Source organism: Rhagoletis pomonella, unplaced genomic scaffold (genome assembly GCF_013731165.1).
Source record: "Rhagoletis pomonella isolate Grant_MI unplaced genomic scaffold, Rhpom_1.0 Rhpom_scaffold_00009, whole genome shotgun sequence".
Taxonomy (NCBI): domain Eukaryota; kingdom Metazoa; phylum Arthropoda; class Insecta; order Diptera; family Tephritidae; genus Rhagoletis; species Rhagoletis pomonella.
This window is the reverse complement of record NW_023458563.1, coordinates 12601113-12613251: the sequence shown is the minus strand read 5'-3', so window position 1 is coordinate 12613251 and position 12139 is coordinate 12601113. Positions and strand designations below refer to the sequence as shown.

Below are 12139 nucleotides of genomic sequence, written 5' to 3'. Positions count from 1 at the left end.
TACTATAGATGAATAATGAAAAGTTTTTTTTTATTGTTTGGGACTTATCACATATTATTTTGAACTAAGCCAACTTGCGTATCCGTGTCTAGAAAAGATTTTAGAAATAGATGCATTTTTATTTGTTCTTGCTTTAAAATTTATTATTTTATAAAAAGTGGAATTAGCAACTTTTCACTCTTAGCCAGCGATATGTACAAACAGTTTTAAAAAGTAAAGTATTTTTTTTGTAAACGTTCCACATTTCCCTGCTTTTGAGCTGGTGGCGTATGTATCAGTGTCGAACATTTTTGGCTTTCTTATTCACGCGTGGATAGGTTGTATTTAGCTGCCAACGTCGCTGCAATCACACTGTAAACTACATACGTCGGGCTGCGAGTGTTCGGCAGAGCACAACAACCCTGCAAACCAAAGTTCCCGAAATCTTAACTAAATCTTTAGGAGTATCTCATTTCTGTAACGATTTTTTTACTAATCTTCAAAGAAAATTATATGAAGTGGTTGACACGAACTCGTAAACAAATTTCTTTACGAAAAATATAGAAAATTCTGAAAAAATTCTGCAAAAAATTCTTCACATACCATCATTATTTTCATTGCTTTACCGATTGATTTTCTTCCGAATTTTCGTAAAAGAATCGAAGTGTGCACAGTTTATTTTATTTTAGAAAATTCGGCAAAAAATCGGATGAGATCTTTACGAATTCTTTAAAATTTCTCTACAATTTAAAGTACTCTGAAAAAATGGTTTACAGGGAAACCAATAGGACTGCGCTGCCACACACTTCGCAATATGTATTAGTGTGGGTGTGTTTGCCACTGATATACACATGTATAATAGATATGTATGTTTATTTGGACTATGTAAATAGTATGGATATTAAAATTAAATAAAGATTTGTATGTATGTATGTACGCACCTCATACTTATCGCTACCTTGGTATAGAACTTCCTTCTTTTCTTTTAGACGCTTTTTCAACGATACGCAACTAATTTAATACTATAACAGTTGCTTTCAAATTCAGAAATACTTTTTACTGGGTAATCTACATAGTTTTGTACGAAAACGGATTTTGAAAGAAAATGGGTCAGGGCCTTTCTATATTAAGGTAACGATATGTATATACCAGAGATGCTCAACAAACTATATGAATCGATTTCGTTTTGTTGATGTGCAAAAATAGCTTATCAAAATACTTTTGTTTCGTTTCAGAGCTAAATTAACGAAACAAAACTCAATCGTTAACGTTGAAATGAATTAAATCACCAATCGTTAACATCGAAACAAAATAAATCAACGAAAAGTTGTTGTATGCCATTGTCAGCTCACTATTAACACCTAGCACCTAAATGCATGCTACAACTCCAGCATTAACGATTGAAATTCTTTTCGTTAAAAACCAAAATAGAATTATTTTGATAATTACCTAGACGATAAAAAAACTGAATCGTTTCAACAGAAACGATTGATTTTTTTTTTGGTAAACGCTAAAATTAACGTTACAATGCATCCTTGGTATATACATATTTACATACTCGTCTAAGACTATTATATGTTTTCATTTGCTGTCGATTTTTTTTGCTATACACAAATATCAGTTTGTACATATGTATATGTATGTATATAAAATAGTGTTTTATACAGGGACCGAACATATTAAAATTTTATTTGGAAAACTATTTTTTAATAACTAGTTTTTAAGTTTCATTGATCAGAAAATAAATATTATTCGTAAAAATTTATGTATTGCCCAGAATGTAAGCTATTTTTAACCGACTTCCAAAAACGGAGGAGGTTATCAGATCGTCGAAATACTTTTTTTTTATGTATGTTAACGCATAACTTTGCATAACCACGTCAACTGATTTCGAGAATTCTTTTTGCATCGGAAAGGTACTATCTCAGAGGTGGTCCCATACTAATCTGGTTTAGATCCGATCATTGGATGGATCATGAAATATATGTATATATATCGTCGTTTAAAGTGCAAAACCGCATAACGTCGTTTTGCAAAACCGCGTAACTAACATTTGTGCCAAAAATTAGATTTGCTCGTAGGAAGCTCCAAGTATAATGCCTTATCTATTCATACCAATATATCGATATTAGACCATGTACTGCAAAATAACAGCATAGTTGTTATACCGCTGATCAAGAGTAGCATATATTTTTACTCTCTCCGGTAAAATCTTGGTGACCTTACATACGCGGTTTTGCATTATCGTGATACGCGGTTTTGTACTTTAAACGACGATATATATATTTTTTTTTTTTCTAAGTCGTTTTTTTTGCTAAACATTACTTGTTAATTATATTTTTTGCTACATACAAGCAAAAAAATCGACTTTTGTAAAACTCTGAGTAAAAATAAAATAAAATTACAATTATTTACAATCAAAAAGAGGAACTTAAATTTCGCTTTTAATTTTCTAAGCAAAAAAATACAAAAACTACACTTTCCTAACAAAAAATTAAGCTCAAAAGGTGCCAATTACTTCGGTCAGAAACTTAAAACTATTTTTTAGTGTAATTTTTTTCCTAGAAATAAAAATTATTTTTTGTATTGTTTTGCTGAGAGAATGAAAAGCAAACATACAACTAAAAACTCTGAGTAAGTAAGCAAAAAAAAGCAAAAGCCAAGGCATATCAAACAGGTAATAGCATTAGAGCAAACACAAAATTTACGCGAATTTTGTTGTTGCTTCTGGTATTTAAAGTGTCAAAAACTGTTCTGATTTGTTTCTTGTAAATCAAAGTGAGCCATGTGAAATACAAAAAAAAAAAACAAGGCCCGGTAATCAGCGTTTGTGCTGCTGAGGTAGGTGAACGTTCCAAAAGTTACTCTTCAATCGCATGTTTTGTATGGGCAAAGGTTTCACATGCAAAACGATTTTGACAATTTATAATTTGCGTAAAGAAAAATTAAAAATATATTTGACATTTTAGAGATCAAATCATAAAAAAAATCAAATCAGCTGCTCTACTGATACTACCTGTTCAATGTGATTTGGCAAAAACGTTTTTTGAAAATACTATTTTCTATATCTGGGATCCCACTACCGGCGCAAACGGCACAATATGTACAGATTTTCATCGTGCTTGATTGCTACTTATTAAAAAATTGTACAACTACTTTTTGAGTGGTCCTATTAACATCGCATATTGTGACAATCCTTTTTGGTGCATATCGGCCAAATTAATCGGTACAACATGACCACGCTATCGTGCTTAATTAATAATAAACAGGGAACGGATTTTTAGGACCTAAAAACCTTTAAAAAAGGCAAAATAAAATAACGAAATAGGCTGGGAAAGGCAAAATAAAATAGCGAAATAGGCAGAAAAAGGCATTAAAAATAGCAGAAAAGGCAAAAGAATTCATTAAAAACGACAAAAAATTAAAAATAACACTGGTCTACAGAAATGTGTTCAACGGACGCCACTATGTACTTATCCAATTCCTATTTAGAATTGCTCGCTGATTCCGAAAATCGAGTTAGTTTTTTATCCTGTCGATAAGATTTCGAGATATTTTACATGGCGTGTGACATCCTTTCCTGCTCATTTTTCATACAAAAAATCTTTGCACATTTTCATATGACCACTTATTACTTCTTTATTTATGCGTCGATTTTCTTCATTATCAACTTGATTTTTTAGTAACAGAACAGGCTTTATCACAGCCTTGAATGTAATAAACGTTCGCTCGACGTGAGTTGATATAAGTGGCGCCCAATTTAAATATGTAACGTTTGAAACTTTTTTTATCAGGAATAATACTTTTTTAGAGGTACAACAGGCATAAAAAGGCAAATATCTTAAAAAAGGCAAATATCTTAAAAAAGGCAAAAAAGGCAACATCAAATGTGTATTTGTGGAATCAGGGAAAGCTAAATCGTGGACATTCCTTGTCGAATATACTCTATCTCTTCAGCAGAAAAAAAAAAAAAATTTCCATAAAATCCGTTCCTTGATAATAACAATAAACACATTGTCGACTTTGATCGGCGCATGAGCGATCGGTAAAAATCACCGCATTTTTTATAATTTCATTGCCATACAATAAGCAAAAGAGTGTTCACATTATCGGTACAGCAATATTCATTTTGGTTGTTTATATTCAGCACCATTTCGGCTAAGATTTCCGAATTTTGAAAAATTGTGTTTGTCCTTACCATCGGTACATGAAATGCGCCGAAAATCGGCCCATTGCGCTGATGATAGGATCTTAGCTTAAGGAAAGAAAACAAGTTTAAAAAAATTACATTTCCTATCTGAATTTTTTAATATAGTCAAAAACTAATTAACTACATATGTATGCTGCTAAGGATAGTATGTGCAACAATTATTACATTTCAATAATAAAGTGTACTGTTTATGTCTGCAACCAATTTCTTTCAGTATGACTGAAATTTGAGTGACAATCATTATTTGCGGTCCCTGGTTTTAAAATTTTTTCAGTACATAACTGTTATTTTTTCATAAATGTGCAAAGTTATAAAAATACTAATGTGTGAAATATTTTTTATTTGTTTTTTACTCTTCCACTCTTTACATTTTTCTTACAATTTTTTTGTGGTGCTGTTTGTTGTACACCTTCTACTTGTGCATCTTAACATTACCACGGTCTATGAACATTCATAACCCCGCTATTTTCTCACTATACATACATATACATACGTATTCCCGTGGTACTACAACCACATTTGCAATTCACACTATGTCCTTATGTATTGGTTATATATTGATCTATGGATGTGTATGTAAAATACGTATGTGTTTATGGGCGTTTTCTGTGGTTTGCCCGCATGTGCATGTGGTTTTCTGTTGTTATTTCGGCATTAAAAATGAAATACATATATTTGATGTTCTCTTGTGTTTTTTGTTGTTACTCACCGCATATATGAACAACTAATTTTTGCTTTACCGAAATTTCCTTTAACCGCATGAATAAACGAACTTTACAATAATAAAAATAACAAACAAAAAATTTTAATTAACAAAATAAAATTGCTTTTTGCTATCATTTTGCTTCTAAATGATTACGATTTATTACTGTTTCTTTACATTAAGTTCACTTTCATTCGTGTCTCATTCTACGTTAAATATTTATTTGCATAAATTTAATGTGAAACTTAAAATGTTTTTTTTTTATAACAAATTTGCGTACTTATAATTTTTTTGTTTTGCGTTTTAAATGTGGCTTTGTGGTTTATTTTTCGTTTTGTTTTTTATGTTTAATATGTCAATATATTTTTCCTTACGACAATAATTTTTTATAACTGTACAACACATGCCATTTCTATTTGTGTCTTATCTTTTTCTCTCCGCACACAACCTGTATCAATCAACAACTCCTCTCGTTCGATGACTGTGGTCGTTTTTCGTCCGCCCACGCCCACGCTCTTGATCATGACCACGATGATGTTTGCGACTTTACTCGTTTTGGTACATATGTCTAACGTCTTCTTCTGTCATCTGTTGTCTCTCTGTTCGCTCTAAATCTTCCATCTGTATCACCTACGTGTGTGTGCCTGTTCTTCATGTCCAATGATGCCAATTACCTGTGCCCACTGCCGCCAAACGACCGACCAATCAACAATTCGTCCGATCGCACAAACACCAACCACCAATCAACAAACATCAACACCATCTGTCATTTTTTCTCTCTCTCTCTTTAATTTTTTTACCTTTCATACACTGTTTTATTTTTGTTTTCTATTTATCTGGCAAAATTAGATTCGTGTGGTCAACGCTTTTCGACAAGGACTCGATGGGCGATATGGAGAGCACACTAACACATCTTTAGCTGAAGTGTTGCGCAAGCAAACATCGTTAAGTAAACGACTCTCAGAAACTTCATCCATAGAATATGCTGATAATATTCCAGATGAGCTGACGATACCCGAGATCGATGTGGAGCGACTCTCGTCGCATAGTCACACCGAGACTGCTGTTTAGGCACGACAACAACCACAGTCATAGCCACAACAACAACCACAGTCATAGCCACAACAACAACACACGTGCATCAGGAATAGAAGTAAAACAGTAAACAATAAACAGAAACGGCAACGGCAAAAGCAACAACAACAGCGAGTAGCAGCAGATGCAATATAAATCCTGTGTAAAACAATGGACAGTTAAATCAAATTTGCACTAATAGAACAAAATTAATTGTGATATTAAATTTTGTAAATATCTGGATCATGTTGTCAACAAAAAAAAACCAAATATAAATTTGAAGTTTGAAAAATTGATACATTTCTTTCAGGACCTGTTTTATAAGAATTCAAGTAAATTTAAATAATATACAAAATAAAATTAAATAGAATTGAATTGGAGTAAAATAAAAACAAAGAAATAAAATTAAAATTAATAAACTAAAATAAAGGGAAATAAAATAAAACAAATCAAAATAAAATAAGTCGTTTCTGTTTTGCAAGCGTTGTCTGCGTCGAGCCTAGGTCGTATTGAGTTGACTAGTCTATTTTCTTTAATTAAGTAAATTTGTATTTTAAAATATATTTGGTAAAATAAAAACTTACCATAAAAGAAACAAATTGCTTACATAAAACAAAAAAAGATGTATTAAAAAAATTGTTCCACAATTTTTGGGGGTGATCTGGCCCAGGGATCGAACTTGGTCTTATTGAATTGACTAGTCTATTTTATTCATTCTAGCGAATTAAAAAAAAAAGTATTTTGTTAAAATATAATAAGATAAAGTAAATCAAATAAAACAAAACTAAATAAAAGCAGATAGAAATTTAAGGGCACCCTGAAATTGTGCATATGGAAACTTTGCATACGAAATAATGCATATGAAAAAACCGAAATAATGCATACGAAAAAAACCGAAATAATGCATATATGCACAGTTTTGTTTGAAAAATAACCGAAATAATGCATATATGCACAGTTTCGGTTGAAAACCGAAATAACGCATATGAAAAAACCGAAATAATGCATATATGCACACTTTCGTTTGAAAACCGAAATAACGCATATGACAAAAACGAAGTAATGCATACATGCACAGTTTCGACTCTAAACCGAAATAATGCATATGACAAAAAACGAAATAGTGCATCCATGAAAACGAACTTCTTTCTGCGTAGGCGGCCTTCGGCCGCGCTTAGGGATTATAACCCTTACTAAGTAGAACTCTCCTTCCTGTGTTGCCGGAAACGAAGGGCGGAAGTATTTTTGCCCAGAACTTCTTTCTGCGTAGGCGGCCTTAGGCCGCGTTTAGGGACTATATCCCTTACTGAGTACAATTCTCCTTTCTGTGTTGCCGGAAAAGGGGACCGGAAGTATTTTTGCGCTGAAACTCTTTCTGCGTAGGCGGCCTTCGGCCGCGCTTAGGGATTATAAACCTTACTAAAAAGAACTCTGCTTTCTGTGTTGCCAGAAACGAGGGGCGGAAGTATTTTTGCGCAGAGCTTCTTTCTGCGTAGGCGGTCTTCGGCCGCGCTTAGGTATTATAACCCTTACTAAGTAGAATTTTCTTTTCTGTGTTGCCGGAAACGGGGACCGGAAGTACTTTTGCGCTGAACTTCTCTCTGCGTAGGCGGCCTTCGGCCGCGCTTAGGAACTATATCCCTTACTGAGTAGAACTCTCCTTTTTGTATTGCCGGAAAAGGCGACCGGAAGTATATTTGCGCAGAACTTCTCTCTGCGTAGGCGGCCTTCGACCGCGCTTAGGGATTAAAACCCTTACTAAGTAGAGGTAAATATGTAATTAATATTGGAAAAAAACGAAATTATCCATATGCACACTTCCGTTAGAAAACCGAAATAATGCATATAACAAAAACCGATATAATGCATGCATGCACAATTTCTGTTCAAAACCGAAATAATGCATATTTGAAAGACGAAGTAATGCATACTTGCACAGTTTCGGATGGAAACCGAAATAATGCATATGTGAAAGACGAAGGAATGCATACATGCACAGTTTCGTTTGATAACCGAAATAATGCATATAACAAAACCCGAAATTATGCATGTATGCACAGTTTCGGTTGGAAACCGAAATAATGCATATGAAAAACCCGAAGTAATGCATACATGCAGAGTTTCGGTTGAAAACCGGAATAATGCATATGAGAAAATACCGATATTATGCGTACCTTGCAGGAAATGTATCTAACTATAAGCTAACTTTAAGTTGATTAGGAAGGACCTATAATTCACTTATTATCTGTATAATTTTATTGACGAAAGCTAACTATATTTCTATGGCGATGGCCGCGAAATAGTCAAGGGTGGTTAGCTCTGCATTAGATGTAGTCAAGGTTGGTTACCTCTGCATTTGATGTAACCAGCTTGTAACTAACTACTTTTGGGCATAAAATATCAATAGGAAAAACAACATATTTTTTTATATTTTTTGTTTTTTTTTTTATTTATTTATTTTATCACATTTCATATTTGTTTAAATATTCTGCTGTAGGTGTCCCATATTCGAACTCCGTCAGACATAACTTGAAAATGATAATATTCTTGCTTTTATTTGTCCTCAATTCGAAAAAGTATTTGCGAAGTGCAGGATATTTAAATAGAAACCCGTTTAAAGAAAACAATCTCGAGCTTTACTCCTGCATTACTTGTCCACTTGTTTCAAGCTAGCTTTTTGTAGCTAACTACAAGTTATATAATACTAATAATAATAATAATAATAATAATAATAGATTGGCGCTTACACATAAGTTAGTGTTTGGCCGAGCTTCTCCTCCCATTTGTGGCGTGCGCCTTGATGTTGTCACACAGAGCGGAGGGACCTACAGTTTTACGCCGACTCCGAACGGCGATTGTATTTTTATGAGAAGCTGTTTTTCATGGCAGAAATACACTCGGAGGTTTGCCATTGCCTGCCGAGGGACGACCGCTGTTAAGAAAAAACCTTTTTATTATTACCTTCCGTTTATGAACTCGGGATGTAACTATGTAATATTGATGCGCCTAAAAGATGCAGCGATTTCTATGCTCAAGTTACATACCTGATGATAGTATGAATGGCAATTATAATAGGGAGGTTTTAGGTTTTTAAACTATAATTTTATTTTTCTATATTTTTTGCGATGTTGCTTTGACCAGGGTTTGAACCCAGGCGTTGCGGAGTGGGAGCGCGCACTGCTTACCACTACACCACAAGTTATATATTTTATAGAAATCCCGCAAAAAAGCTAACTACAAGTAGGTTACTTTTTATCAGTTGATAATTTTTTTCTGCACTGATGCATACATTCGTTTTAAAAGTGAAATAATGCATATGGAAAAAAGCGAAGTAATGCATACATGCACAGTTTCGGCTGCAACCGAAATAATGTCTAAATGCACAGTTTCCATATGCGCAATTTCGGTGCCCCAAATTTAAGAACATGAACACTCCATACTCTCCTTTCGTTTAGAGTTGCGATTATAGTCGTGTTTTCTTTGGTTGTTGAGCACAGTATCAGTAATTGTATACTACTAGCACGAGGATTAAGAAACTTAAGAAATGACCTCACTAAATGGGAAACAATTATATTTAGACGAGATAATGTTCATTTAAATAAATATTTAAAATATATAACAGTTGATTTATAAAGTTTACAGAATTATGAGTTTATACGGTTTATAATGCATTTATAAGGTTTGATATATACCCTTATATAAAATTAAATCAAATAAATTTTAAGACATCGTGTGCGCCAGACATGGAACCTGGTTAATGTTGAGATTTTAGTCTACTTTTCAGTTTAAGAAAGTTGTTTTTTAAAATATCTTTATTCAAATAAATTTTCGAAAAACAAAACAACTAAATAATATGTAACCACCTTACCCAATAAACATTGGGCTTGGAAAATTAATTTGTTCTTCGAGTCTCACCTACGATAACGAATGCGGAGTAGGTTAGTATTCGATCCGATAACTAGGCCCTTCTCAAGCAAAGTGAACCTTCCTTATCCAATATATTTTCCCTTCGTTGTGAATTCGAAATCCAGTCGATTATCGAATTGAAATTTTAATAAGAGAGAGTGATTTTCTTACATTTTACTTCGAGAATGAGCAGGATTTCACTTTCTGTTTTGTTACTATGGTTTTCATTTTTTTCGAACCCATCTCGAGTGTGTTTACAATATAATATGAACGTTGGAAAAGGTTGCTTATGAGTTCGTTCTCAGTTCGATATTGGTATTGGATATCGAAGTTCATTTTCGAACGTTCCCCACAATGTTTATTGGGTATGTATAAAAATGAATGTGCGTGTGTGTGACTTTTATTGGTCTCCAAATTGCTTAACCGATCTTTATAAGATATTTCCTGTAGGTCCATGTGGCCCGGGGGAAACATAGGCTATATAGAATTTATAGAATGGACAAATCGGCGGTTCCACGGCTCCAAATAAGGCCACATTTTAATTCGTAATGTTCCCGCTATTACTATGAGCGGAGTAATGATATTTGGGTATACTTATGTGCTTTATAAATCAAGCTGTATATCATTTTGGAAAAATGGACGGTGCCACGTCCCATACAGGAAAAAAATCGAAATACGTTATATATCCGGAACTATTTACGCAGATATAGATTTCATATGCATATGAGGGTATATATTATCGTTGGAGAAAAAGGCGGAGCCACACCCCCAGTTAAGAGGAAACCACTATTCATCATTTCTTCCCAGCTATTTGATACAGATGTATGATATTTAGCATATACTTATATATATATGTCATTTAGATGAAGTAATACCTCATTTATACTAGGTTCACATATAAGTAGATTATCCGCATTTTCGAGCTTAACACCCTAATCTGTAATTATAACAAGAGATTAGCCATATAAAATTCGTCCCTTGTTAATCTGTAATTATAAAATAATCTCAGATTTAACCGATAACTTTTCGGTGTCCATCCTAGTTTTATCGATTGTTTTTGCGAAAAAGAGGAGAAATGCCAAATGTAAAAGTAAACAAAAATGTACGCTAGCAAGTAAAAGAGGTTTGTAAAGGTATTTTTAATAAAATGTTAAGTTAAAATACATTTATATTGCTTATTATAGCAGAAAAACGTCATCACGGTGGCACAGAGAAGAAACATAACTTTTCCTTGAGATGTGAGAATAACGAGCACAACAAATTTGACGGCGAATAATCTGAGATTTGCCTGTGTAAACGGGGTGATTAAAAAACGAGCTTTGATTGAGATAATATTGATATGTGAACATAGTTTTAGAAAAAGTGGGCAGTGCTATACGCAGCAGTGCTGAAGTATTACACATGGAAAGACACATCTAAAATATTTGAACGACGAAAGCGGTCTATTCGAGTTGAAGGATATGCAAATGCTTTTCTTCTAATGCATTGGGACGTGCTTACACAGTGCACACAAATTACGCAGAGTGTTACTATTTAAGAATGCTATTGGTAAATGTAAAAGGTCCAATCTCATTTGCAATTTTAAGAACAACCAATAGCGAAGAATACCAAGCATATAGAGAAGCGAGTCAAAGCTTCACATGCGCGAAAATTATTAACACTGATAGCTAACATTGCACACATTGCGCTAACAGATGCGATCATTAATTGCAATTATTTCGACGTGCTCACAAGAAATCAATTGACTGCTGGGAATAGTTCACGAGAGATTTTAGGGAATATATCGAGCCCTAACCACCAAAAGGGCGTAAGCGACAAAAAGTAAATTTTATATTAACACGGCAATTACTGTAGATACTAACGTGAAGGTCAATGAACAAATTACGTTTGATGTTATGTTCAACAATCTATATTGAGCTCGAGGCCGTTTTAAATTAAAATTTTTATTGTGGAAAAGCAACAATAATTTGAAAAAATGGTAGAAGTGATAGCTATTTCGGAAATCACCACATTTCCTCATCAGACTTCTTTCAGTAGGATTCGAACCGACGATCCCACTGACTCAGCCAGTTGCCTATGTACCGTGCTAAGTACGTCATGTAAATTATCGTTTGCATTTTTCCACTATTTTCATTTGTGTTATGCCAACACAATCAAGCGCAGCTATTCCGCTGCAATTCACTTGATCATGTGGTTGTTGGTATTGTTGGTTTTTGCTAGTAATTCTATTTTTAGAATGTTTAACTTTTTAGGTGTGCTTGTCCTTA

At 33.6% G+C, this 12139-nt stretch overlaps 2 protein-coding genes across 9 annotated transcripts in view; both read left to right on the top strand.

Annotated features, from left to right (window-relative positions):
* LOC118745573 overlaps positions 1-6258 on the top strand; it is a 33955-nt gene extending 27697 nt beyond the window's left edge. Inside the window, exon 3 of the mRNA XM_036479063.1 lies at positions 5742-6258. Within this exon, the coding sequence (XP_036334956.1) occupies positions 5742-5963 (222 nt within the window). The 3' untranslated portion in view covers positions 5964-6258. The remainder of the gene's footprint in view (positions 1-5741) is intronic.
* The window catches only part of LOC118745572 (putative nuclease HARBI1), a 754224-nt gene that overhangs the window by 256942 nt on the left and 485143 nt on the right, over positions 1-12139 (top strand). The window lies entirely within an intron of this gene.